The 26,632-nt window shown below is 51.3% G+C and overlaps 4 protein-coding genes and 1 long non-coding RNA gene across 9 annotated transcripts; 3 read left to right on the forward strand and 2 right to left on the reverse strand.

Annotated features, from left to right (window-relative positions):
* Positions 1–107: 107 nt before the first annotated feature.
* Positions 108–6,387, reverse strand: LOC131836401 (uncharacterized). The gene is made up of 2 exons (XR_009355595.1): positions 6,184–6,387; positions 108–927 (listed from the first exon to the last, which is right to left on the reverse strand). It is a non-coding gene; the product is annotated as an uncharacterized LOC131836401 (long non-coding RNA).
* On the forward strand, positions 6,377–14,346 carry DCAF11 (DDB1 and CUL4 associated factor 11). Of its 4 annotated transcripts, none has more exons than XM_059181716.1 (15): positions 6,380–6,535; positions 7,160–7,343; positions 8,268–8,395; positions 8,619–8,746; positions 9,024–9,088; positions 9,398–9,498; positions 9,729–9,875; positions 10,089–10,143; positions 10,482–10,550; positions 10,910–10,967; positions 11,068–11,253; positions 11,700–11,853; positions 12,262–12,414; positions 13,274–13,380; positions 13,475–14,346. In XM_059181716.1, exons 1-15 carry the CDS (start codon positions 6,430–6,432, stop codon positions 13,607–13,609), a joined length of 1,776 nt encoding a protein of 591 aa, XP_059037699.1. In that variant the 5' UTR covers positions 6,380–6,429; the 3' UTR covers positions 13,610–14,346. The 4 variants fall into 4 exon arrangements, 3 of the variants coding, with proteins under 3 accessions (XP_059037699.1, XP_059037700.1, XP_059037701.1); XM_059181717.1 differs by having other exon boundaries at positions 7,187–7,343; XM_059181718.1 differs by lacking the exon at positions 6,380–6,535 and adding an exon at positions 6,821–6,896 and having other exon boundaries at positions 6,999–7,366.
* Positions 14,347–14,498: 152 nt separating this feature from the next.
* Positions 14,499–19,076, forward strand: FITM1 (fat storage inducing transmembrane protein 1). Its single transcript, XM_059181738.1, has 2 exons — positions 14,499–18,067; positions 18,439–19,076. Exons 1-2 carry the CDS (start codon positions 17,802–17,804, stop codon positions 19,049–19,051), a joined length of 879 nt encoding a protein of 292 aa, XP_059037721.1. The 5' UTR covers positions 14,499–17,801; the 3' UTR covers positions 19,052–19,076.
* A 1,952-nt stretch (positions 19,077–21,028) lies between these two features.
* PSME1 (proteasome activator subunit 1) lies at positions 21,029–23,915 on the forward strand. Its single transcript, XM_059181749.1, has 11 exons — positions 21,029–21,271; positions 21,898–21,930; positions 22,076–22,138; positions 22,253–22,363; positions 22,452–22,497; positions 22,611–22,708; positions 22,960–23,028; positions 23,114–23,181; positions 23,290–23,344; positions 23,422–23,508; positions 23,689–23,915. Exons 1-11 carry the CDS (start codon positions 21,233–21,235, stop codon positions 23,767–23,769), a joined length of 750 nt encoding a protein of 249 aa, XP_059037732.1. The 5' UTR covers positions 21,029–21,232; the 3' UTR covers positions 23,770–23,915.
* EMC9 (ER membrane protein complex subunit 9) lies at positions 23,911–26,371 on the reverse strand. Of its 2 annotated transcripts, none has more exons than XM_059181750.1 (5): positions 25,873–26,371; positions 25,654–25,730; positions 24,502–24,571; positions 24,320–24,414; positions 23,911–24,175 (listed from the first exon to the last, which is right to left on the reverse strand). In XM_059181750.1, exons 1-5 carry the CDS (start codon positions 26,092–26,094, stop codon positions 23,974–23,976), a joined length of 666 nt encoding a protein of 221 aa, XP_059037733.1. In that variant the 5' UTR covers positions 26,095–26,371; the 3' UTR covers positions 23,911–23,973. The 2 variants fall into 2 exon arrangements, with proteins under 2 accessions (XP_059037733.1, XP_059037734.1); XM_059181751.1 differs by having other exon boundaries at positions 23,911–24,154; positions 25,873–26,366.
* Between the last annotated feature and the right edge of the window lie 261 nt (positions 26,372–26,632).

Here is a 26,632-nt window from a genome sequence, read left to right on the forward strand (position 1 = left end):
TAATTAACCTTTCTATTTTAAATCATTTTAAGTAATTTCTATACCCAATGTGGGGCTTGAACTCATAACCCTCAGATCAAGAGTTGCATACTCTTCTGAGCCAGACAAGAGTGCCATACCTTTTTATTTTAAAATAAAACACAGGTACAGAAAACCATGAAAAAACAGAAGTATAGTTTAATAAACTAACAGAAAATGAATACCCTTTAGACCATCACCCAGAGAAAGAAGCAGAACTTTGCAGACATCCAAAGCTCCCCCACCACCCCACTGTGTTCTTCATCTTCATGACAGCCTGTCCCTCCTGGCATAAGTGGATACTATGGTGCATGATAAGCATGTCCTTTAATTGTGTTTTTGTAGTTTTATCACCCAAATGTGGATCTTTGGCCATTATAGTTAAGCTTCGCCCATTTTTAAGAATCTCCTATGCCTCTAAAGTCTCAGTCTATAGGTTCCCTCTCCATTCCTTTCTTTTCCCTCAATTTAACCATTGAAGCATCCAAACCTAGATGCTCCATGCCTAGATTCATTAATTTACTAGGGATTTCAAACAGCCATATCCAAACTCTGTCATAATAGTTGGAATGGTTATACAAAAAGACATCCCTTTGGGGGTGCCTGGATGGCTCAGATGGTTAATTAAGTGTCTGCCTTCTGCTCAGGTCATGACCTCCAGGTCCTAGGGCTCTGGGCTCAGCGGGGACGCTGCTTCTTGCTCTGCTTCTTCCTGTTCCTGCATGCGCACGCGCACAATTTCTCTCTCTCTCTCTCAAATGAATAAAAAAAAGAAGAAGAAGAAGAAGAAGACATCCCTTCGTTTTCTGTTTCATTATTGTCAGGTACAGTTTATAGAAAAACAGCATGATAATGGATTCTTTTCCTATGTTTACCATCTTCAATATGATGATTTGGTTTCCTATCATCCTGCAAAAGGTAAACAATTAGTTACCCACATACACCATTATGAACTCATGGATTTAAACATACTTAATGTTTATTGAATTATCCTTTTAATGCTCAAATTGTTCCAACTTTGGCTGTGAGAACTTGGCTCCTGAGTCCTTTTGGCATTATCCTGATAGTGTTTGCTGGCTTCTTGTTATCTGGTAAGCTAAGTTGTTCCAGATTCATCTTGTACATTTCCTGCCCCAGACCTGGAATCAGCCATTTCTTCAAACTTTGGTTGCTTTTCATGGAAAATGGTATTTTAAGATCTAAGTGGTAGGAGTATACATTGCTACTGGATTGGTCCCTTGTTTCTAGATCTTTTCAATGGGTAAGGATAGTAAATAACTTCAAGAGTTCATACTGACAGCTCCTACTCAAATTCCCAGCTAAAGGGTTTTTAAGTTCTTCTGTATCACATCTGTACTTCCTATCTGCCACGAAAAAATTCTGGTTCTCAAGGACACAGGCCATGAGATATTTGAAATCCCGTAATTACTCAGTTGCTTTACAGTCAACAGATTTTAAGCCCTAGGTAAATTAGCATACTTCCCCCTTTCCTTCTGCCCAGGGTGCTACAAGAAGATAAACACTTGTCATCAGTCACTTCGGAAGACAGAACTTTCCCTTGTTTAGCCCAGAACTGGACATGTGTTGGAGGAGCTCTGTGCAGTCGCCAGGCTCCAAGGTGGGGTGGGGAAGAGGTAGGAGAGGGTTAGCCAGAAAAGAGGAGGAAAAAAAAAAAAAGTGTTCTCCTCTCCTCTCTAGCCTAGCCCGCCCTCTAGTGGGAATGCTGATGAGGAGGAAACAGCCAGAGGCAGGTCAGACAGAATTCTAGTCAACTAGCTGACATTTACTTAGCAATCACTAGAACAGGACCTAAAATGGGTGCAAAAGGTAGAAAAGCTCTCTGTAGCTTTAAGTGGCTTCAAGTGTAGCTGAGAAAAACAGAAGCTGCCCAAATGAGAAGCACTGTACAAAATGCACCAAGCAACAAGCCAACCTTCAAAGTCATGACAGGGAAGGTCAATAGTTTCTCAAAATGACTTAATTATTATTATTTTAAAAGAAATGCTATTTTCTTTCAATGGAACAGATCCTCTTTAAATGTATATGAGTATTTATATCTTAGGATAAGAAATAACTCATATACATTTAAAGAGGATTTTAGGAGCCTCTAGGTGGCTCAAGTTATGATCCCAGGGTCCTGGATCTGAGCCCTGCTCAGCAGGGGGAATCTGCTTCTCCCTCTCCTCCTGCCCATGCTCATGTGTACTCTCACTTACTCTCTCTCTGTCAAATAAATAAATAAAAACTTTTTTTTAAAGATTCTATTTATTTATTTGAGAGAGAGAGATCACAAGCAGGCAAAGCAGCAGGCAGAGAGAGAGGGGAAGCAGGCTCAGATGTGGGGCTCAATCCCCGGACCCTGAGATCATGACCTGAGCCAAAGGCAGAGGCTTAACCCACTGAGCCACCCAGGTGCCCCTCAAATAAATAAATAAAATCTTTTAAAAAATAAAATGAAAAGAATTATAAGTCACAGGTGACAAGTTCATAAGCTTAAAAATCTTTTACATACAAAAATCAATCAGTGGACCCAGAAATAAAATTGTATACTCTTTAGCATTTGACTTAATGTTAAGATTCATTTTCATCATAAAATTTCATATTTTTAAAAAATATTCACCATGGGGGCGCCTGGGTGGCTCAGTGGGTTAAAGCCTCTGCCTTCAGCTCAGGTCATGATCTCAGGGTCCTGGGATAGAGCCCCACATCAGGCTCTCTGCTCAGTGGGAAGCCTGCTTCCCCTCTCCCTCTCTGCCTGCCTCTCTGCCTACTTGTGATCTCTCTCTCTGTGTCAAATAAATAAAATCTTTAAAAAATATATATATTCACCATGACTTTTAATGTTTTATTTAATGACATATATACACAAATTCTGTATTTCAAAGGCCTAACTTTCTATTTCAGTTTTATTTTATTTTTTTTTTTTAAGATTTTATTTATTTATTTGACAGACAGAGATCACAAGTAGGCAGAGAGGCAGGCAGAGAGAGAGAGGAGGAAGCAGGCTCCCTGGTGAGCAGAGAGCCCGATGTGAGGCTCGATCTCAGGACCCTGAGATCATGACCTGAGCTGAAGGCAGAGGCTTTAACCCACTGAGCCACCCAGGTGCCCCTCTATTTCAGTTTTAAACTGGATGTATAAGTGCTAAAGAAGAGAGGATGCTAAGGAAAAGAGGAAAGAGGAAATCAAAAAATGCATTATTGGGATGCCTGGGTGGCTCAGTTGGCTAAGCAGCTGCCTTCGGCGCAGGTCATGATCCCGGCGTCCTCAGAATGAGTCCCGCATGGGGCTCCTTGCTCGGCAGGGAGCCTGCTTCTCCCTCTGCCTTGGCCTGCCATTCTGTCTGCCTGTGCTCGCTCTCTCTCTCTGACAAATAAATAAAATCTTTTAAAAAAATGCATTATTAAAAAAAAATAATTTAGGAGATGAATGTAACAGAAGTTTTTGTTTCTTTTTTGTGGAACTCAAAGTACTCAAAATACATTAATTTTGTCCATGCTATACCTTTGTATATTTGGTGCTCTGTTCATACTATACTTTTGTCATTAGTTCATGCAATTTTATTTTTTGTTTTTTATTTTATTTCCCCATTTTATTATTTAATGATATAATGAACCTGGATACTTTTAGACCTTTTTTTTTTTTTTAAAGATTTTATTTATTTATTAGAGAGAGAGACAGTGAGAGAGAGCATGAGCGAGGAGGTCAGAGGGAGAAGCAGACTCCCCATGGAGCTGGGAGCCCGATGCGGGACTCGATTCCAGGACTCCGGGATCATGACCTGAGCCTAAGGCAGTCGTCCAACCAACTGAGCCACCCAGGCGTCCCACTTTTAGACCTTTTTAATGGGGAATTGAAACCATATTATTTTTGCATCCATCACAACATGCCACCAGAAGAACTGACTTTTTTTAAAAACCTACCAATGAGGGGCGCCTGGGTGGCTCAGTGGTTAAAGCCTCTGCCTTCGGGTCTGGTCGTGATCCCGGGGTTCTGGGATCGGGTCCTGGGATTGAGCCCCATATCGGGCTCTTTGCTCGGCGGGGAGCCTGCTTCCTCCTCTCTCTCTGCCTGCCTCTGCCTACTTGTAATCTGTCAAGTAAATAAATGAAAAAAATCTTAAAAAAAAAAAAAAAACCCTACCCATGAAACTTGCACAATTTCCCATGCCATAAAAAAAGAAGACTGCGGGGCATCTGGGTGGCTCAGTGGGTTGGGCCGCTGCCTTCGGTCAGGTCGTGGTCTCAGAGTCCTGGGATCGAGTCCCGCATCGGGCTCTCTGCTCGGCAGGTGGCCTGCTTCCCTTCCTCTCTCTCTGCCTGCCTCTCTGCCTACTTGTGATCTCTCTCTGTCAAATAAATAAATAAAGTCTTTAAAAAAAAAAAAAAAGAAGAAGACTGCATCATTCTGATATGTTTGTCTTCCATATGAACCATAATTTATTTAACCAATATCCTCCTGTATTGTAGTATATTGGGCCCATTTGTTTCCAGTGTTTTACTCTTATCACTAATTGCTAGGTTGAACATAAATCTTAAGGCTAGATTTAGTATATAGGTCCCAGCTAGATTCCTGGAAGTGATTCCACTGGATCATGAGGGAGTCCACTGATAGAGACAAAGTTTCCCCCAGATAAGAAATTCTCCTGGGAAGGTGCAAAGGTAAAAACAGCACAGAATTTATGGGCATATTTACTTGGCAGAAGTAACATAAAATGAAGCTGATAAAAAAAAAAAAAAAATAGAAGACCAGGTTAGGAAGTCTGTATTTTAAACAATAAACAAGAATGAACCACTTGTAGGTTAACTAAATGCGGTTGGGGAAAAATCTTTCCAGCAGATCAACTAGGAGAGGGAAGAAGTAATGAAAATTTGATTTTGGGTAGTGACAGTGAAAACAACTTCAACTAATTAGCTAAAAAATCTATAAGACTTGAACTATATCTAAAGGGCAAACAGGAGGGAAAGATTTTGTTTGTTTTAATGATTTCAGATTTTCCAGGGTGGATAACCCGGAAACCACAGAATCCTAAGGTCTCAACAAATGTCACAGGGAAATTGACTGTAAGTTACCTGACCATTAGAGGTGGGTGACCGGCAGAACAGACTACATAATTAATAGAGCCCAGAGCAAGATGAAAATGCCGGGTGCTGGTTCAAACACTAAGAATTTCAGACAGCGACAGCAGGACAGTAAACCAAGCACGGGGGCCCTTCTAATCGTAGAGCCCTGTACAGATCCCACGCCCATATGCAGACGCCTCTACTGACCAGAGACGATAAGCTCGACTCTCGGAGTCTGAAGACCAAGAAGCGCCCGGCTCTGACTACACCTTCGCCCTCCCAGGGACAGTGAGCGATAGGAGGGCCCACGAGATCTAAGAACCCTCGCACCCATCCCTGACCTCAGGGGGCCCCTGGGAGAGCTCGCAACACTTCTAAGGGAGTGTGGACTGGAGGAGCTGAGGTGCAGCTTGGACCCAGGGCCTTTGCACCCGGCGCGGCGAGGTCACTCGACCTCCAGCCTTGGAGAGGATACCGAGACGTGGCAAGTCCCGGCCTTGGACTCAGCGGGTTATTCATAAACCCGGAGGACAGGTAGGAGGCGGCACTAGTGCACTCCCAGTATAAGGTGCGGAGAGATGAGAGGCCCGCCGGAGACCGAGGGCCTAGGGAAGGTCTGCAAATCCTGGAGAGCGCAGGGGCGTTAAGGACAGCAGACGGAACCGGAAAGGCCCCTAAAGACACTGAGAGTATTAGGGAGCGTCTGCAAAGACCCCGGAGGGAATCCAAATGTCATCTAAAAAGTTGCCAAAGACGCTGAGGGGTGGTCTAGAAAGGACAATCCCCACAAAACTGGGCTTCCGGAAGCTAAACCCGGAAGGGAGGGTGTGGAGCACTGCCCATCTGTGACGTGTAAACACCCTAAAGGCGCCGGTCACCCCTTAGGGCCCGACCGGCAGAAGCTGCAACCAGCAAAAAAAAAAAAAAAAAGAAGAAGGCTGAAGCCGGGGGGCGGAGGGTTAGGAGAAAGGGAGTCCCTTAGAGATCGTCTGGAAATTGCGAAGCCAAAATAACTTGAGGAGCCGACAGCAAATTGTATCCTTCGCTAAAGACACCTCCAGGTAGCGAACCACCAATTTCTTTTGTAAGCTCCGCCCCTCACCTATTAAGCGTAGTTCCGTTGTCCCTGATTCAGGAAGCTGCCGGTTCCCCATTTACTCCTCCCAAGTGTGAGCAAACGCCCCTCCTCGGTCGCGCGCTTTCTCCTCCCCTCCCATCCCTCACGCACTTTCTCCCACCCATCTGTCAATCACTGTGCTCAGCTGTCCAGTTAGCGGGCCAAGGGGGCGGAGTTGTCAGGGGCAACGCGTGACGTCTGCAGTCCTCCGGCCGGGAAGCCAGGAGATGCATGACGAAGGAGGCGCGTGACGGAGGAGCGGTTGGCCAGCGCTGCGGCCTCCGTCGGTGTAAACAAGGCCTCGCGCCGCTGCGGGTCCTGCGACCGCTCCTGGCTGGTGGGTGGTCTCGCGCGGGGCAGTAACCGCCGGCTTCAGTGGGAGGGGCTTCTCGGCTTCCTCCCTGCCTCCCCCACTTGGCGTACACACCCCCGGCACACCACGTGGGCGTGGGGCGAGATAGGAGGGGGTGTTAGGCCGAATTCTAACCTCATTGGTTGTCGCTGCTGCCGGCTTTCTCAAAGGAGTGCTCTGATTGGTCGGTAAGGGGGGGCGTCGGGGGGGTCTCAGAGCCCTAAGGCTTTTGATTGGTTAGGTAAGATAAGCTAATGAGGCGCTTTCTTCCGCGAGGGGTTTTGATTGGCCGGCCAGAGAGGTTACCTGGGAATTCACCCACCCACCCCTCCAGGGACTTTGATAGGTGAGTTTGAGGTAGAAAACTGAGAAATTCCTCTTCAAAGGATTCTTATTGGGGAGCTAGGGTAGCGCCCTAGGCTTCACTCTGATTTTTTTTGCTTCACAGGATTGGGGAAGGTTTGTGTTCCTGAAGCCTTGGGAGTTGTCAAAGGCTACAGTGAAGGGATTTCAGTCCCTAGGAAGGGTCGCACTCTTAGAAATAGCTACCGCTCTATCTTGGGAGCCCCTGGTGTTTCTAGAGCAGGCTTTGCTTTCACCAAACCCAAGGAGGTGACAGGAGGAGTCCCTGCACAGGACCTAATGATGCTGTGACCAGAAGATGGGATCACGGAACAGCAGCAGTGCAGGAACTGGGTCCGGAGACCCCTCCGAGGGCTTGCCCCGAAGAGGGGCTAGCCAACGTCGGAGCGAGGAAGAAGAAGAGGAGGATGAAGATGTGGATCTGGCCCAGGTACTGGCCTATCTCCTCCGCAGGTAACTTACCCTCTCATGTGTCCCCACCAGGGACCACCACAGTCCCTTGGTCCCAACTCCAAGCAGGGAGGTTACAGAGGCTAGGGAATGGGATTAGCTCAGACCAGCTGTTCTGTTTGAACTTCCCTTCTGGACACTTGTGGCACTCAGCTCAGAACCCAATAAGAGTAGTTCTTAATTAGGGAGGGTCACGAAGACAATTCGCTTTTGTGTTTGTGTTTAGGGGGGCCGCCTCTCTAGCTAAAACTATGCAAGTGTAATCTATTTCCCAAGTAAGTAAAAAAATAAAAACGCTACCCTGATGGAAAAGGCGTAATGTGAGGGGTAAAGAGAAGAGCTGGGGAGATGGGTGTTGAACTTAGGAGAAGTTAGGGACATGTGATATGAGGCCATGTGGATTTACTTGAAAAACAAGTTTAAATTAACCTAACTCTAATCCTGTTCTTGAGGAAAGAATGCTTTGAGGAAAGTGACCACCACCGGTAATTGACTGGAAAGGTGTGCCACTTGGCTCTGTTTCCCAGCTGTGGCTCCTGGGGGAGAAGACAAGCCTGGGAATCCCTTCAGAATACTGTGTTCTGTGCCAGACTCCTCAGGCAGAGGCTCGGAAGGAAATGCTCTCAGGAATTTTAGCTCTCTAGGAAGTCAGCTGAGTAGGTCTGTCAACCTCCATGGAATGTTGGGGTTCTCTACTCCTGCTGTAAGCATGAAGATTCATTTTCTACCGTGTCTTTTAGGAGACTGAAAATAACAGCCAAAGTCTAGTCACCTGCAAACTTCAAAACAGAGACAGTATGAGGGTTTGAGTAGCAGGTGGTCTAAGATCTCAATAGCCATTGACTCTGAATTTGGTTGGTTTGGGGAAGGGATCCTCCCTTTTATCATGGGCATCTCTCCACAGAGGCCAAGTGAGGTTGGTGCAGGGCGGTGGTGCAGCAAATTTACAGCTCATCCAGGCCCTCTCGGACTCGGAGGAAGAGCATGACAGTGCTTGGGATGGTCGTCTTGGGGACCGATACAACCCACCCGGTAAGAGGAAAGGCCAACTGAGACCTTAACATTCGAAGACTTTCATTGGAAAACCCTTTTTCTGTTTTATTGCAAGAACAGTAGGTGAAGTGGAAAGAAGATGAGATAATTCAGGGAATGAGAGCGTCTTTGCAGCCCCAGTCTCTTCAGCTGCATCGAGTGGGCTGGAGCACAGTTCTGGGGCTGGAAGACCTAGGGCGGAACTTCTGCTTGGTACTCACAGTGGATGCAACCCCTGACACCCGGGAGCTGGAGTGCAATGAGATCAAGACCCAAGTGGAGTTGGCCACAGGGCAGCTGGGGCTTAGGCGGGCAGCCCAGGAGCACAGCTTTCCTCAGATGCTGCATCAGGTAGGCCTCTCCACCTCCAACTAGCCTGGCAGCAAGCCTCTCGAGGTAGCCAGAAGTTCTGCCTACCCCAGAGGAGAGGGAAGTAAGCCCTCCAAGGAAGCCTCGAGCGCTGGAGCTGGAGAGTGCTTAGCCAGCCTGCATTGGAGTTTGGTGGGACTTACTAGTGCGTGGGGTGTCCATTTCTGTAGCAAGAGCACTATCTTTGTAGGAGGGGGCTTGGTGCGGCTGAAGTGGCCCTCTGTTTCTGCTAGCATTATTCCCCAATCCCTTCCTTTAGAGAGAACGGGGCCTCTGCCACCGGGGAAGCTTCTCCCTTGGAGAACGGTCTCGAATGATGTCTCAGTGAGTATGGGGCTTGGTGGAGAAACTCTAAGGGCCAGATAGGTCTTATCCCCTAAACTTTGAAGGGACAGGTGTTAGAGGATCCTCAGAGATATTGAAGTTAGGTCGAATGGGGTCGAAGCTTGAGAGCAAACAAACTGGAAGAGTATAGAAATTGAGAGGATTGAATGAATGAAAGAGAAGGGATCATACCCCAGCCAAAAGGGAAGTCCGCCCTTGCACTCACACCCAGTTCTGTTAGGATTCTGCTAACCAGGACCAACTTCACCCTCAGCTCCCTTTACCTTCACTTCCCCTCTGCTTTCCCAGCTTCCTACCCAATGATCTGGGCTTCACTGATACCTACTCTCAGAAGGCTTTCTGCGGCATCTACAGCAAAGATGGTCAGATCTTCATGTCTGCTTGCCAAGGTACCAGACCCTGGTCCTACCAAGTGCCGTGGCACAAGGAACATACCCCCTGACTGAGGCTAGAAAGCTCCAGATCCAGGGAACTCAGACCCTGGGTTAGGGATGCTTAGCCAGAACATGTTTCCCATGATCAAGGGAAGATTCCACAGACGTACAGTGGAAGCGAGGTCAGATCTAGAGAGGCTGCAAGGAGGGGGTTCCCTAATTCTGCCCGATCCCCATTTACCCAGACCAAACAATCCGACTGTACGACTGCCGGTATGGCCGCTTCCATAAATTCAAGAGCATCAAGGCCCGGGACGTAGGCTGGAGCGTCTTGGATGTGGCCTTCACCCCTGATGGGAACCACTTCCTATACTCCAGCTGGTCTGATTACAGTGAGTATGCCCCAGACTTCCATTGGCTCTCCAGCCCGGGACCCCAGGTCTCCAAATGCCCATGTGCTCTGTGCCCAGACTCTGTGCCTTCTCCTGGGAAGATCACCTTCAGGGTCCGACACCCTCACCCTTTGTTCCATCTCCTGCCCAGCTCCACTTCTGCCCTCCTTCCCCCAGCCCTGAAAGATTTCTTGTTTCTCTTGCCTCTCTTAGTTCATATCTGCAACATCTACGGGGAGGGAGACACACACACTGCCCTGGACCTAAGGTACTGCCCGTCAGAAACTTCTCAGGGAAGGCTCCTGGAGGCGCAGACCTCTTGAACTGGAACCCCTGCTTAGAGGGAAAAGGACACTGGTTGCAAGTGTCTCTGTGTGGATTCCTGGGAGGGAAGCACCCATCCTTGTCAGCCAGAGGACCAGGGTAAAATAGGTGGTTGTAGGATTATTTCAGGGTGCTCACGGAGGGGATCCACGTTCTGGGATGTGTTGGCAAGACTTCATTTTCCCCTCTGGAGTATGCCTTACAACCCTCGTCTAATTCTGTGTAGAGGCACAGAGGCTGAGAGAGGTCCCCTTGACCCGGCTCCCCCTTTGCTCTTTTCAGGCCAGATGAACGTCGCTTTGCAGTCTTTTCCATTGCTGTCTCCTCCGATGGACGGGAAGTCCTAGGAGGGTGAGTATGGTAGGGGACGGAGCCCTTGATCCGTGAGCTAGGAGTTCTCCCAGAGACCCGCTCTGCTCCTGCAGAGACTGTACTGGACACTGCTATCCAGGCAGCTACAGAGAACAGCCAGCCCTTTCCCAAGGTCAGCGATTACAAGCTACTTCACCTCTTGATCACTCTTTCCTCAGCACAAGATGGAAGGTCTCAAACATCCTTGCAGACATAGCTAACTTTTGTCTCGCCTCCTGCATAAAAGGAGACCAGGGCTTGCCCCTCAGCGAGACTTTGCAACAGGGACTGTCCAGAGTGCACGTAGCACTCATTCTCTCAGTTCCGGCTCCAGACCCCTCTCACCCCTTCCCTTTCAGGGCCAATGATGGCTGTCTCTATGTCTTTGATCGAGAACAGAACCGGCGCACCCTTCAGGTATTGCTTCTGAGACTTAGAGCCTCTGCCTCCTGGTCCGTGGCCTAGGAGAAGACCTAGAGAGAGAGGTCCTAGGCATTCTGGCTTCCTGCTTCCCTAGATTGAGTCCCATGAGGATGACGTGAATGCAGTGGCCTTTGCTGACATAAGCTCCCAGATCTTGTTCTCTGGGGGTGATGATGCCATCTGCAAAGTGTGGGATCGACGCACCATGCGGGAGGATGACCCCAAGCCCGTGGGTGCACTGGCTGGACACCAGGATGGCATCACCTTCATTGACAGCAAGGTGGGCTGGGAAGCAGACCTGCATGGCCAGGTTACAGTCGTCCAGGAGTCTGTCAAGGGTTCTGGGTGTGGGAAGTCCCCAAGCTCCTTATTCAGGTTTGCAAGAGCTGGAGTTTAGGGAAGGGGCTTAAGTCTGGGAACAGGAGATCCTTCTGTATTCACAAGGCCTCAAGGAGCAGGGCAGGGCTTTCTGTAGAAGGAAAGACGATTAATCCAGGATTGACTAGGAGGCCCAGCCAGTGCCCTGGGCAAAGACGGGGAAACCTAGCCAGAGGGTTGGTTCTATGGTAGAAAACCAGTGGCAAGCTCGCCTGGATGAAGAAAGAGGCAAGCTAGGTCAAAAGACTGGCATTCTTACCCCTCACCTGGAGAAGCAAACCTAGATGGACAGACACCGGTGTTTGCAAGCTCTAACATACCCCTGGGTATCCATCTGGGGATTCACAGGGTGATGCCCGCTATCTCATCTCCAACTCCAAAGACCAGACCATCAAGCTCTGGGACATCCGACGCTTTTCTAGTCGGGAAGGCATGGAGGCCTCGAGGCAGGCTGCCACACAGCAAAACTGGGACTACCGCTGGCAGCAGGTGCCCAAAAAAGGTGAGCAGAGAAAGTGGAACCTGAGATCTGGAGAGTAAAGAGTTGGGGGTGGCAGCTTACATAGCTAACCCCTGATAAGGCCTAGCCTGGACACAGTGGATATGACTGTAGCCTGGGGGTCTCCACCTGCCGCTGCACCCCCTCACCAGGCGTTAACCCTTCGTTTGTCTAGTGGTGGGGAAAGTGGGTGGTTCCTAGGGCTGGGTGCCGGGGATCACTCAGAACCAAGATGAAAGTGTTTCAGTATCTTCACAACCAGCAGAGCCATCTTGGGGAATATAAAGTGGGGAAAGAGCCACTCACTGGGGATTGAAAAGGTGGTCGGTGAGCATTAGTCTTTGCTCAGGACTAATGGTATAGGAGAGTCCAGGCTCCCTAACCCAGGGCTCTCTGTGCATTGTTACCCAGCCTGGCGAAAACTGAAGCTCCCAGGAGACAGCTCCTTGATGACCTACCGGGGCCATGGGGTGCTTCACACCCTCATCCGCTGCCGATTCTCCCCCACCCATAGCACTGGTCAGCGGTTCATCTACAGTGGCTGCTCGACTGGCAAAGTGGTCGGTAAGGATCATGTCAGAACAGGGGGCCCAGGAACAGGCACAAGTGTTTCTCTGGCGTTCTACCTCTAACCACCAGAGACTGCCTTAAAAATCCCATTGGTGACTATGAGTGGCATTTAATTGAGCTCACAGCAGATTGGGCTTCAACAGAGAAATAGAAAACCTGGTATTCATGAGCATTTTAAATTAAGAAAGGGAACCTAGAATCCTAGTCAGTAAATATAATAGCTTACGAGAAATGCACTTCACTCTGTTTTATAGTCAGTCAAGGAAGGAAAGAGATGGCAGATGAAAGGTAGAGGGGGACAGGAACAAAAGGACAGCAGCTCCAAGTAAAGGACGTGCGGCCGGTAAAGCAGGAGGTGTGTACAGAAAGACACACAAACACACCTCCGGCCATAAGGAGCTTCAGCTGGTGCGGTACCTAGGGGGGCACCCGGATAGAGCCCCCCTCCAGAGAGAAAGATGCACCCCCGTCGTGATGAGGAAGAGCAGGTTTAGACCTCTCAGACAGCCCATTGTTCACTTCTGCTATGCCTTCTGTGTCTTGTGGCTTTCTCCAAAAACCGACGTAAAGACCTTTAAAGCCACATATCGTTTTCTTAGCTGTAGATCCTGTGATGTTTAGCTAAGGGCCAGGAAGAGGTACCCAAGCTCTGCTAGACCGCACACTCAGTGCGAGGTAGGGAGAAAGGGAACAGAAACTGAGGAATTAGAGCATCTTCTGGTGGGGGCTTTGCTCCCCTGCAAAAGTGGGGAAGTTGCTTGAGAGGCAGGTAAGCAGTGCGGCTCTGGAACCGCAAGGGGTGCTTGGAAGGTCCTCTGGCTGTCCCTTCTCCACTCTGGCTTTCCCTGGGCAGTGTACGACCTCCTCAGCGGCCACATCGTGAAGAAGCTGACCAACCACAAGGCCTGTGTGCGTGATGTCAGTTGGCACCCCTTTGAGGAAAAGATCGTCAGCAGTTCGGTGAGGTCGTAGTGGGTGGGGGGACCAGCACGTTTCTGGGACCCAGACTCAGGAGGGGCAGCACCCCTGACTACTTGCTGCCTTCGGCCCGCAGTGGGATGGGAACCTGCGTCTATGGCAGTACCGCCAGGCTGAGTACTTTCAGGACGACCTGCCAGAGGCTGAGGAACCGCCCGGCGCCTCTTCCCCCATGCCCCACCCCTCTTCGGCCTTTTCCTCACCCCAGTAGATCTGCTTTCCAGCCCCATCCACGGATGAGCCTCTGACAAGCTCTCTGCCTCTTCCTGCCTTTCTCCCTTCTGGGAGATCTTCGGGGAATCACTGGCATTGGATGGGGAGACGCACAAGCCCTGGCTTTGGGGCCCTTGCTGAGCCCTGGAAGATCCTCACTGCGGGGCAAAGTGGTTTCCTTGTGTGCTCACACCAGTTTGGCTTGTTTCTCTATCTCTGGCCAGAGTCCAGCAGAACTGCCATTATCTGAGGTATGGCCCTTGGCAGCAGGAGAACTGTCCCAAGTGTTTTTAATCATGTTTGGATGTTAAGTGTTAGCTCCTAGAGTAGATGCCTGGGGTCAGGTCTGAACTGAGCTGTCAGCTGGGCCCATTGCCCTGGCCTTCCTGTTGAGGATGAGACTGGCCAGTCAGCAGACCAGGTGTTCTGGCCATTCTTCTAGAGGTCCTGAAGGCTAGAGCTCTAGCCTTTTTGGGTAGGGTGGAATGAGTAAGGCATGTCCTCAGCAACCTCCTGGGGTGGGGAATTATGTCTTCTCCCTCTTTGTCTGAGTCTTTGAGGTGGGACAGGCTGTAGTGTGAGAGGTTCCACGTGGCTCCACACAGGGCAGACCCTCCCCTCCCAGACTGTTCCATCATGCTGGAGGCCAGCAGCTTCAAGGAGGGATGTTGAAGTAGGACTCCTTCGTCCTCTCACTGGTTTTGGCTCCCTCAATAAATTCTCTGTGGGAACCGGGCTCAGTGTCTGTCTCTCTCTCTCTTTTTCCTGTCTGAGGGCTTTTATCCCCTCACTTCAAGAAAATAGATTTGACAGAGCCTTCAGATATACTTCTCTGTGGGGAGAAAATGCCCCCTTTGATGCCCCCAAGTTGAAGAGAAATACCAAAATCATTTGTTAACTGAGCTCTGCACCAGACAGCTCCCTCACTGAACTCAGAAACTTGGAGCAAGTAGAAATCAAGATAGCAGGAAGCAAGCATGGTTTAGATTAGAGTCTGGAACAACCACAGCAGCTTTGTTCTGGGGCTGGCTTTGGAGCTGCTCCAGTCTATGATAAACGTAGCCCAGAGCCAGAGAGAACCTGGCGGGCACTGATGCCAGGCCCCACCTGGGGGCTTCACGCCCAGGACCTCCTCCACCCTCACGGCCATGCTTTGTACAGGTGAGGAAATGGCAGCGTGCTCAGGTTAGGCGACAAGCCCCAGAGCACACCCATGGTGTGGTCAGTAGGGTAGTTGGTTGGGCTTCACCTCCAGCTCTGATCGATCTATTGCCATGACATTGCATTATCCCTAAGGCAATTTTCAAACCAGGATGCACACCTCCAGGGGTCCTCACAGGCACAGCCAGGGGTAAAAGTCACACCTCTTTCACATCAAAACAAGGAGTTTTAAAAGAATAGCTTATCCAGCTACCTAGCCTACATGTGTTCTCTTTCCTCTGCTCTGCCTTATGTGAAACTATCCTGCTAGTGTTCCCTCCCCCCGGCCCGCCTTGTTCCCCTTCTGCCACTTCAACCCAGAGATGCCCCCAGTCTCACCCAGAACCTCTATTACCTCCAGGGCATGAAATTAGAAGCAAATTAAAATTCTTCGTAGCCTCAAAGCCTCCTTTATATTTTTTTTAAAGATTTTTATTTATTTGTTAGAGGGAGAGATAGAACACAAGCAGAGGGAGTGGGAGAAGGGGAAGCAGGCTCCCCGCTGAGCAGGGAGCTAAGGTGGGGCTCATGACCTGAGATCATGACCTGAGCTGAAGGCAGGCACTTAACTGATTGAGTCACCCAGGCATCCCTTGAAGCCTCCTTTAATAAAGGCCCGAAGGACCATCCATTCTTCTCATTAAGAGATGTATTTACAATTCGGTTTGTATTTAATATTAATTATCACAATGTGTGAAATCTTTGCTATACTGTGGCAAAGCTATACTAAGCAAAGCTGTACTAACAACATCTACTATAATTTGTACTACTAACAATTATTGTGAGAACTCTATTCAGAAAAAACGTATTTTAACTTCTAGGGCCTTATGATCACAGGAAATATTTAAAAATTAAGTTTCAGGAGCACCTGGGTGGCTCAGTGGGTTAAAGCCTCTGTCTTCGGCTCAGGTCATGATCCCAGGGTCCTGGGATCAAGCCCTGGATCGGGCTCTTTGCTCAGCAGGAAGTCTGCTTCCTCCTCTCTGCCTGCCTCTCTGCCTATTTGTGATCTCTGTCTGTCAAATAAATAAATAAATATTTTTTTAAAAAATTAAGTTTCAGGGGCACCTGGGCAGTCAATTAAATGCCCAACTCTTGGTTTTGGCCCAGGTCATGATCTCCTAGAGAGTCTGCTTGAGATTCTCTCCCTCTCCCTCTGTCCCCCTGCTTGTATGCTCACTCTCTCTCTGAATGGGTAAATTGTTAAAAAAAAAAAAAAAGTTTAAAATTACATACTTTTTTTGGTAGAGAATTGTGATCAGTAAAACATTCAGGCATAAAAATATACTAGGATAACTTTTATGAGGGAAGTCTGATGGAAATATAATTTCTGATTATTAAGATCTTGTCACTTTTTTTAAATGGAAAATAGTAAGATATATAATCACTGTAGTGTTTAGATCCATTGGGCATATTTAAAAGAATGAGAGAGAGACAATACACTGGAAATTGTGTCCTGTGTAACTATTTAAAATTACAATGAAAAATTTTTTGTTGAACACCTGAATGGCTCAGTCAGTTGAGTGTCTGCCTTTGGCTCAGGTCATGATCCTGGTTTCCTGGGATCCTGGGGTCCTGAGATCCAGCCTGCTCGGCTGGGAGTTTGCTTCTCCCTCTCCCTCTGCCCCTTCTCCCTACTCATGCTCTCTCTTTCTCTCAAGTAAAGGAATAAAATCTTTAAAAATATTTTTTTGTCAAAAATGTGAGGCATTCTATAGGTCTTCTGTTAGGGTCCATGAACAGGAACTATGTTGAGGTATGGGCTTTAGGATCTGGAAGGAATCTGATTGATTAATCCATCTTGATCAGTTTATGATTGTGGGCACTGAGGACCAAGGAGGATTAGTTGATCTTCCAGAAGTCACACAGTTTAGAACCCAGGTGCACTTTCTTGCTCATTCCTTTTACTACTTCATGGGCTTAAACTGTGCTCTGAAATCCAACCACCAGTCCTGAGGAATGATAAAGGATGACTAAAAAGGATCTTAGAACAGCTATTGAATAACAGGGACATCCCTTGGATAGATTGCTCCCTGCCTTGTGGCTCCAGCCCTGGGGGGTCAGACTGGGAGGCCAGTGTGGGACTTAGGACCCAGCAACCAGTTGGAGGACACAACCTAAGGCTCTGATAGGCTCCAAGCTAGGGATTTCCTTGTAGCGTCTCCCCCACCCCATCCCTATCACATGGCAGTAAGCCTAATCTTTGGGGTCCTGAAAGTCCAGACTGGGCCCCCGCCATCTCTCATACAGTACACCTTCCCGGGGACACTTAAAGCTCATCTGTTGGCCTTCATAACTATACCAGAGAATGGTCCCATCTTAGATCCAATGTCTTGTGCATTGTATAAGCACCATGGTTTACATAAGGCCAGACTAGCCACTCAGAGCCCCTCTCACCAGACAGGGGCTGGATCAAGCCCTAGGGTCATGATACACCTAAGTGGGTATCCCCAATGGTGTACCCTGCCCCCAGCCTGACTTGGATGTGGGGCTGTGCACAGCCATCTTGTGCTCAGAATTTAGGAGAGGGGCTGGATCACACTGATGATGAGGCAGGCACAGATTTTTTTTTAATGATTTCCAAGGTTCATGGCACCTTATTTCCCCGTGGAGCAAACATGGTCAGGTGGGGGTGACTGGCTGACCAGACAGACGGGCAGACCCAGGCAGGCTATGGACAAAACACTGAACAGCAGGCCTGGCCCTCTGACATGAACCAGAACATGGTTGGACCTGAGGACACAAGGCCAACAAGAAAGGACACAGGCCACTGTCAGGACACACAGCCAAAGCTAGGACCCTGCTGACGTGGCAGCCCTCGGCCCTGGTCCCTTACTGCCCCCCGCCCCTCTCCCCCGCCTGCCAGCTGCCAACAGGGCTCTGCCCTGTGTCTGCCACACCTGTCACTGCCTGTCCTTGTCCGGGGGGGCCCCATCAGCCCCTCCTCAGCTGCCCAGCAGAGCAAGCGGTTAGTGGGGAGGGGAGGGAACATGGAGCGGGGGCCGACGGTGGGGGCAGGGCTGGGGGCTGGGGCCCGAATCCGGGCACTGCTGGGCTGCCTGGTCAAGGTGCTGCTCTGGGTGGCGTCTGCCTTGCTGTACTTTGGAAGTGAACAGGCCGCCCGCCTGCTGGGCAGCCCCTGCTTACGGCGCCTCTACCATGCCTGGTTGGCAGCAGTGGTCATCTTTGGGCCCCTTCTGCAGTTCCACGTCAACCCTCGGACTATCTTCGCCAGCCACGGCAACTTCTTCAACATGTGAGTCCACTGGAGGCTGTGGGCGCCGGCTCCCTGCACTCCGGGATCCCAGCTCCCTCCTCCAGGCTTCTGTCCTCCTGCCAGTCTGGACACTAAAAATAGGCTAGGAGGTTGAGGAGAAATTGGGGGAGGGGGAGGGGAACAGAGTTGGGGTTCCAGGGGAAATCAGGAGCAGGGCTGAAGAGGAAATGTGGCTCCTAGAAGATTGAATGGGCCTCTAAGGAGCTGGCCAAGTTTAAGCGGCTGGGGAGGAAACAGAACCAGTGCTGATATGTAGGATGGGAACCAGAGCAGTGATGGGGACACAGATGGGTTGGAAGATGGGGTGGACAGGGGGTCTCTAGCTAGCCTCCCTTCTTCTCTGCCCACAGAAAGTTTGTGAATTCAGCATGGGGCTGGACATGTACCTTCCTGGGTGGCTTCGTGCTGCTGGTGGTGTTCCTGGCTACACGGCGTGTGGCAGTGACAGCACGGCACCTGAGCCGGCTGGTGGTGGGGGCCGCAGTGTGGCGGGGGGCTGGCCGGGCCTTCCTGCTCATCGAGGACCTGACTGGCTCCTGCTTTGAGCCTCTGCCTCAGGGCCTGCTGCTGCACGAGCTTCCCGACCGCCGCAGCTGCCTGGCAGCCGGCCACCAGTGGCGGGGCTACACGGTCTCCTCCCACACCTTCCTGCTCACCTTCTGCTGCCTGCTCATGGCCGAGGAAGCGGCAGTGTTCGCCAAGTATCTGGCCCATGGGCTGCCAGCCGGGGCCCCTCTTCGCCTCGTCTTCCTGCTCAACGTGCTGCTGCTGGGCCTCTGGAACTTCTTGCTGCTCTGTACTGTCATCTATTTCCACCAATACACCCACAAGGTGGTGGGGGCTGCAGTGGGCACCTTTGCCTGGTACCTCACCTATGGCAGCTGGTATCATCAGCCCTGGTCTCCTGGGAGCCCCGGCCATGGGCTCTTCCCTCGGCCCCGCTCCAGCCGCAAGCACAACTGAAAGAAATAAAGGCAAATCAGGCCTCGCCGGGGCTCTGCTCATTCTTTGGCTGGGAGGACTCAGAAAGGGTGGGAAGGGTGAGAAGGGAGTCAGGCAGTCTCTCTCGAGCTCCTCAGCCTTTCCTTACCCTTAGCGACCTTGAATATCCTTCCTTATGCTTGCTCTCCATCCCTCCTGCGGTCAAGTCTCCCAGTCCTCGAAGACTTCAAGCTCTCTGGTGGGACTTGGATGTCAAGGAATGGCAATGCTATAGCAGGTAAGACTGCCCATAGGTAGGGGCAGCACTCCCGCTGAGCACGTGCTTCTCTCTGCTCTGTTGACTGTTTTTTCTGCCTCCTTCACTGAATCTCCCCTTACACCTTCCCTCAGGGCCTGCCTGTCTTTTTACTTTTTACTTTACATTTACTTAACGACTGTTTATTGAGCCAAGCATAGTTCCATGCCTTGTGAATAATAAAAACAAGGTTTCTGCTCTTTGAGGGCCGATGGGTAATGGGGGAGGCAGATGATAAACTCACAAATTATAGCAAATTTCTCTTGTGCTCACTACAGGTCAGGCAGAGGTCTAAGTGTCTCTAAGCTCTTCCTATAAATCTAAGCCCTCATAACACCACCACCACCACCAGGTGGGTTTGGTAGTGTTTCTATTGTACAGTTGTGAAAACAGGCACAGAGGTTAAGTGACCATGAGCCCAGGCGACAGGGGTCCATTGTCTGTGCTCTAAACAAAGAACCTGCAACTACAGCCCTTCTGTGGCCAGATTTTGTATGGCCTGAGAGTTAAGAGATGATTTTACATTTTTAATGACTGAAAAAAGAACAAAAACAAAACAAAACAAACAAACAAAAACAGAAGAATAATATATCATGGTCTGTAAAAATACAGAATTCAAAGTCCAGTGTCCACAGATAAAGTTTTATTGGAACCTGGCCCTGCTAATTCATTTAGGTATGGCTGTTTACCTGCTCTAATGGCAGAGTTGAGTGCTTACTCCAGACACAATATGGCCCACAAGAGCCTAGAATATTTGCTATCTGGCCTTTTAGAGAAAGTTTGCCGACCCCAGGTCTAAACGACACTATCCCCCCCCAAATAAACTGGCTAATATCAGAGAGCTTCAGTGCTATGAATGTTCTAAAGCAGGCTGGTTTGTAATAGAGACTTGGCAGGGAGGTACTTTACGGAGAGAGTTCTCTCTGGAGGTGATATTTGAGCAGAGAACCTAAGGACCACCTGAACAGGGAAAGGGTGTGTCAGGCAAAGGGATTGGTAAGGTCAAAGGGCCTGAGACAGGAATGAATGTGACACCTAACACAAGGGGTTTAAGCAACAATGGAAGCCCCAGCTATTTGCAAGTTTAAGGGATGGGGGAAAGCAGTGGAAAGTGAAGTTGCTGGAGAACAGGGGCCAGGCAAGCCAGGCAAGACTTCTGGGCCAGGAAAGCCCTTTAGATTTCATTCTAAGATCAACAGGAAAGTGAGAAAGAGCTTTAAGCCAGAGAGAAGTCTGTGTGGAGAGTATAGGGGGGTATAGTTCACAATGAGGGTCAGAAGGGAGCTGACCGGGGCCAGGATTGGAGCGGTGACAGCTTCTGAATGTCACCGCATAGGCCAGACGATGCCCGTGGAATCAGGGCTAGGGAAGGGAATCCAGAAAAGATGGAAGAGCGCCAGATAAGGCTTATCACTGTCCCTTGCCGAACCGAGACTGAAGAGCACCCGAGGTGTCCGGACGCAGGGAAATGAGAGGCGGGGATTGGCCGGTGGCCGACCAATGGGCTCCGGGAGGCGGGAAGGCGGGCCCGCGGTGCGTGGGGAGGGAGGGCGTGGAAAGAAGTGTGTTAGTGAAGGGAGCTGCAGCAGTCCGGAGACAAAAGGCGGGAAGTGAGGAGGCGGAGAAGGAGAGGCTGGGCTTTCCGGAGCTGGGCGGGGAGGGGGAGGCAGGCTGGGGCGGGACGCCGGGTGGAGGGGGAGGTGTCAGCGCTCCTTTCGGCCTCCAGGGGGAGCCCGGCCGCGGCGGTAGCCCTCCGCCCGCTCCTCTCCCGGGCTGGCCCCGCCCCCTCCAGTACCTCCGTTCCCCGGCTACCCAGGAAGGCCGTGCGGGTGGTGAGAGCTGCTTTCGCTTTCCCTTCCCTGTGCACCCTCCGCTTCTCGTGCGGCGCTAGGCCCCCCGCCCCGGCCATGGCCATGCTCAGGGTCCAGCCTGAAGCCCAAGCCAAGGTGAGCGCTGCGGGTTTGAGGAGGGGCTCCTTAGGGAGGCGTGGCTCCGAAAGGCTGCAGGCGTCCGTGACCCGCCCCCCAGTCCCGATAGCTAGTCGGGGTCGCGGTCATCCGAGCCCACGTGAGCCTCGGTGCCAGGAGCACCTGCGCCCTGGCCGGGGGAGACAGGTGAGGTCCGCCTTCCGGGAGAGGCCAGGCGGTCGAGGTTCAGCGGGGTGCGGTGAAGCAGAGAGCTGGCGTGGAGGGGAAGTCTGCTGGCGCGGGGCCCCGGGCCACACACAGGGTGCCGGAGCTGCCCTGCCACCTCATGGCCTTTCCCACGGAAGGGCTCCCGGCCCACCCCACAGGGTACGCGGCCCGTGCCCCAGTCGCAGAGGCTCTTACACCTCTCCTTGCACAGCCCAGGAGACCCGAGGGATCTCCTGGGCTGTGGACCATTCGCCCTTCACCGCCAGGAATGTTCTCATCCCCCACAACCAGCCCCACGGGGATCAACTTCACCCTTCCCAGCCCCACGGGATGCATTCCACCCTTCCCCAGGTCAGGCCCTACACAACCCTAAGGGTACGGTCCTCAAACGAACTGGCCATAAGCCAGATGTGTGAAGGACTGCCTGTGTCCCACAGGTGGACGTGTTCCGTGAAGACCTGTGTACCAAGGTAAGACCTGCCCCATCAGCACCCTGCCCCTACCTAACTCCCCTTGCTCAACCCTTCCTTGCTGGGCAGTGTCAGCCCTGCTTCACTGCCAGGAAGAACATTTGATTCTGACCCATATCTTCCCCCACCCCAACCTCACACACAGACAGAGAACCTGCTGGGGAGCTACTTCCCCAAGAAGATTTCTGAGTTGGATGCATTTTTAAAGGTACTGGGGCAGCAGAAAGCTAGAGAGTAGGGGTCAAGGGGGAAGTCTGGGAGACCATGAGAGCAAGGTGGGAGGGATACCCTTGCCTCTAGCCCTCCTTCCACCCTGCACCAGGAGCCGTCTCTCAATGAAGCCAATCTGAGTAATTTGAAGGCCCCGTTGGACATCCCAGTGCCTGATCCAGTTAAGGAGAAGGAGAAAGAGGAACGGAAGAAACAGCAGGAGGCAAGCCGGGAAGAGCTGGGAGGAGGGACCCAACCATGGGAAAAGTCAACCTTAGGCCTGAGTCGCAAGAGCCCCTCTCTCCCTGCAGAAGGAAGACAAAGATGAAAAGAAGAAAGGGGAAGATGAAGACAAAGGTACCACCATAAAGGGATTGAGTCTCACTTCCTAGGAGCTCTTCCCTGGGGATTCCTCTTCCTTGCCCTCACACAGTCCCAGCCTGGTGACTGACCCATTGCCTACTGCCTAGGTCCTCCCTGTGGCCCAGTGAACTGCAATGAGAAGATCGTGGTTCTCCTTCAGCGTCTAAAGCCTGAGATCAAGGATGTCATTGAGCAGCTCAATCTGGTAAGACCTCCCACTCTCACCCCTAGGCTTCAGATCTAACCCTTTGTCTTCCTTGGTGTCTGCCAGGTAGGACTTAGCACTGGCCAGGTATTAGCAGGAGAGAGCACAGAAAATGAAGCCAGAATTGTAGGCCCTGGGGCTTAGGACAGACTTGGCATACCTCCCCCAACTGTGGGCAGGGACACTGAGGACAGGAACCTGGGAATTAGGTTGGGAGCTGATGTGGCTGTGATGCCTTTCCCTCCTCCCAGGTCACCACCTGGTTGCAGCTGCAGATACCTCGGATTGAGGATGGGAACAATTTTGGAGTGGCTGTCCAGGTGAGAGTGCTACCTCACTCCTCTGCCTTCCCTACTGCTCCAGTCCCAGCTGCTTTCCACTTTCCTCTTTGCATTCTTTTCCCAGGAGAAGGTGTTTGAGCTGATGACCTCCCTTCACACCAAGCTGGAAGGCTTCCACACTCAAATCTCCAAGTGAGTGACTGCCCACCTCCACCTGCCTGCACACTCTGCCTTGGCCTTGGACAGAGGCCTGGGCTCTGTCTTCCTTCTCCCATTCCAATAGGCTGCTACTTTCTACAGGTATTTCTCAGAGAGGGGTGATGCGGTGACCAAAGCAGCCAAGCAGCCCCATGTGGTAGGTGAGGCCCAAGTCAGGGTGCATGGTGGGGGCAGGACGCATCTGAAGTCAGGCCTGACCCAAGTCTCCCACAGGGTGATTATCGGCAGCTGGTGCACGAGCTCGATGAGGCAGAGTACCGCGATATCCGCCTGATGGTCATGGAGATCCGCAACGCTTATGTGAGGAAGCGAGGGTTGGGGGGCAGAGTAGCAGAGGCAGCTTTCCCAGGCCACCTACTCCCTGACCCTGCAGGCTGGGGGTGAAGGGTCACAGACCTTAACCTCTCCATAAGGTTAGAAATGGGGCACAGGAGCCGTTGGAGTCCTGTGGCTGACCCCTACTCCTCTTTGACCCTGTAGGCTGTGTTGTATGACATCATCTTGAAGAACTTCGAGAAGCTTAAGAAGCCCAGGGGAGAAACAAAAGGAATGATCTATTGAGAGCCTCCCCTCATTCTGTAATGGGTCTGGCAGAGACCTTCCTATCTTTTACAGAGGACTCCAGACTACCCCCAACTTCAGCATGTTGAGGTTTGTCTCCCTCTTGCCTCCCAGGCACAATAAATAGTCATACCATTGTCCTTTCATTCAAGTATTTTTATTGGATCCTGACCCTTCCCCTCCTACCATGCCCCCAGCTCTGGCTCAGGTCTTTCCATTGGTGGGACCCACCCACTGGGTGATTTGGGTGTTTAGCTGCTGGTTGGTCCAGTCCTGCCGGATGTCATCAAGGTGGCAGTCAAAGTCCACAAGGTGCTGGTGGGCCCGGCCCTCTAGTAGTGCTCCCACCATCTGCCGTGACTCTTCCCAGTCCCTCCACATCACTCTGAAATCATAACCACCCCCCCTGGAGGTCACACTCAGCAGGCAGTGGCCTGACACTTGGCAGAGGTTAGCATCTAGAGAAGGACCCTTGGGAGCAAGATCAAGGACAGAGGAGGCCCAGGAGCTATGGGCTTCCAGGAAAAGGTGGAGGGAGTAGGGCACTCACAAGTTCTTGTCCTTGGGGACCCAGCGGAGACCATGGTTTTCTAGGACGATGACGGGGGGCACATGAGGCTGAGACACCAGTTTCTGATTATCCAACTGCAGACAAGGAAGGGGTGGTGAGGGTTTCAAGGATCCCCTTTCCTACTTTCTCACCAACTCCCTACCCTGAAACCCAAACCTCACCATAATAAGGACTGCACCAGGGAAGAATTCTGCAATCCGCCCAGCAATTTTCGAGGCCAGGGGTCCAGCACTGTGTAGAGGAAAGACCAGAGGAGTGAGGAGCTGACCATGAGTAGACCTGTCCATCTGAGCTGGACCTCCCTGGTCTCCTAGATGATGGCACAGTAGTGGCCTTTCCCTGTCACGGGCCTGGGGGTCAGGGCTGCTTTAAGCTTCATAAACAACTGCTTTGATGCTTGAGTGCAGTTGGAAACAGGTGCTTAGACTGCTGGTTAAGGTGGAGATCAAAGGTGGTCTTTCAGGAGGGTAATTTGGCATAACCACCCAAATTTAAATAGTATATTATACATATGCTGACCCAGAAATTCCATTTATAAATATAATAATTGGACAGTGTCTGTATTAACAAAAAATGGGAAACAATCTCAATGTTTAAGGCATTAAATAAATCATGGTACATCCATACTCATACTATATAGCTGTTAGGATAAGGCAAATCTTGGTGTAGAGATGAAAAGATGGCAGATATTTACTAAGTGAGGAGGGAAAAGCAAATTACAAAACTGTTTAATTTGACCCAGATATATGATTAAAACATAAGTAGATAATTTTATGTAAGAAAATTTCCTTTTGGGGCACCTGGGTGGCTCGGGTCGTGGTCTCAGGGTCCTGGGATTGAGCTCCGAATCTGGCTCTCTGCTCAGCGGGGAGCGTGCTTCACCGCCCCCGCCCCTCCACCTCCCCACTCCCCGCCCCGCCCTGCCGCTTGCCTCTCTGCCTACTTGTGATCTATCTCTCTGCAAATAAATAATTAAAATCTTTAAACATTTTTTTTCCTTTTTTTTTCTTTCAAGTTGGTAGTTGGGTTTCCTCTGTGTTCTTTCAGCACTTGGCGGAGGGGAGGTCACCTCGGTTAAAACCAGGTGTCAACTTATTGATACACAGCTATCCTCCCCATCCCCACGGGAACTCCTCCAGGGACCTTCTTCATATTTCTCTATATTCCCTCACTCCAGTACCCAGCCTAGCCTGGTGGATATAGACCCCGCTCCTAAGCATTTGACGAAGGAAAGATGGAAGGAATGACCAAGAGTTCTCTTGATTCCCCCATCCCATAACCCTTAGCCTTCTGCCTCTGGCTACTCCACTCACCTCTGGTCGTCCAGGGCTGCATTGGCATGATAGTACCCAGCCACTACCAGACCGGCCTGCGCGCCCCACACATCCACCTGCCGTGGGAAAGGGGCCATCAGAAACTCAGTGGCGACGCCCGCACTGTAGGTGCGCACTGCTGCCAAAAGGCCGGGGATGGGCTTGGGCTAGGAATGTTAGGGGGTTTCGCGGTGGTCGGTGGGCGTCCAGAGATGGCACCTGGTTGAGGGCGACCTCCAGCATGACAGACAGGGCCAGATGGCTGTGGAACAGGGGCACACAGTCGGTGAGACACAGACATTCTCCCGACCGCGGCGCGGGCGCCAGCAACAGCCCGTTGACGGCGGCGTGCGGGTACCGGGCGGCGTGCAGACACATCTTCACGTAGGCCCGGGCCGAGATCTCCACCTCCCCCATGGCGAGGCGGGCCCCAGCTCGCATCCGCGAAGCTCCCTCCCCGGCGCGTTCCTTGGCCCTTCCCTCTGCCCCCTCACTTAGATTCGGCAATGACGCTGACTCGGGTCGAAGGCAGCCCGCTGGCTCCCAGGGACCTGGGTCCCGGCGCCCGGCCCCCACCTGGCCCAGAACGCAGACCGTGCGGATTGCATACTGCAGCGCGGAACTCCGCCTCTGCCCGCCCCTGGAGGGCGGCCGCAGATCCCCGCGGGCCTAGAAGACTCCCGGCCTGCTGCGGTAAGGGCCCGGGTTTCTGTAGTCCCGCCCACGTGGTGCTCTTCGATAGGCTTAAAGGTTCTCGTTTTGCCCAATCATCGGCCGTGCCCAAACCTTGCCCCGCCTTTATCTCCTGCGAACTGAAAAGAACTCACAACTGAAAACTAAAGAGAACTGCCCGCGCGCTGATTGGCTAGGCTACTCGACTTCGGCTCAGGATTGCAGGATGGCTTCGTCTGATACCTGCGCCTCCCGCCCCCTAGGCCCAGCAAAGGTGGCAGGGTGGAGCACGCGCCTCGCTTCGGGT

This window comes from Mustela lutreola, chromosome 7, assembly GCF_030435805.1.
Source record: "Mustela lutreola isolate mMusLut2 chromosome 7, mMusLut2.pri, whole genome shotgun sequence".
In the NCBI taxonomy this organism is placed as follows: Eukaryota; Metazoa; Chordata; class Mammalia; order Carnivora; family Mustelidae; genus Mustela; species Mustela lutreola.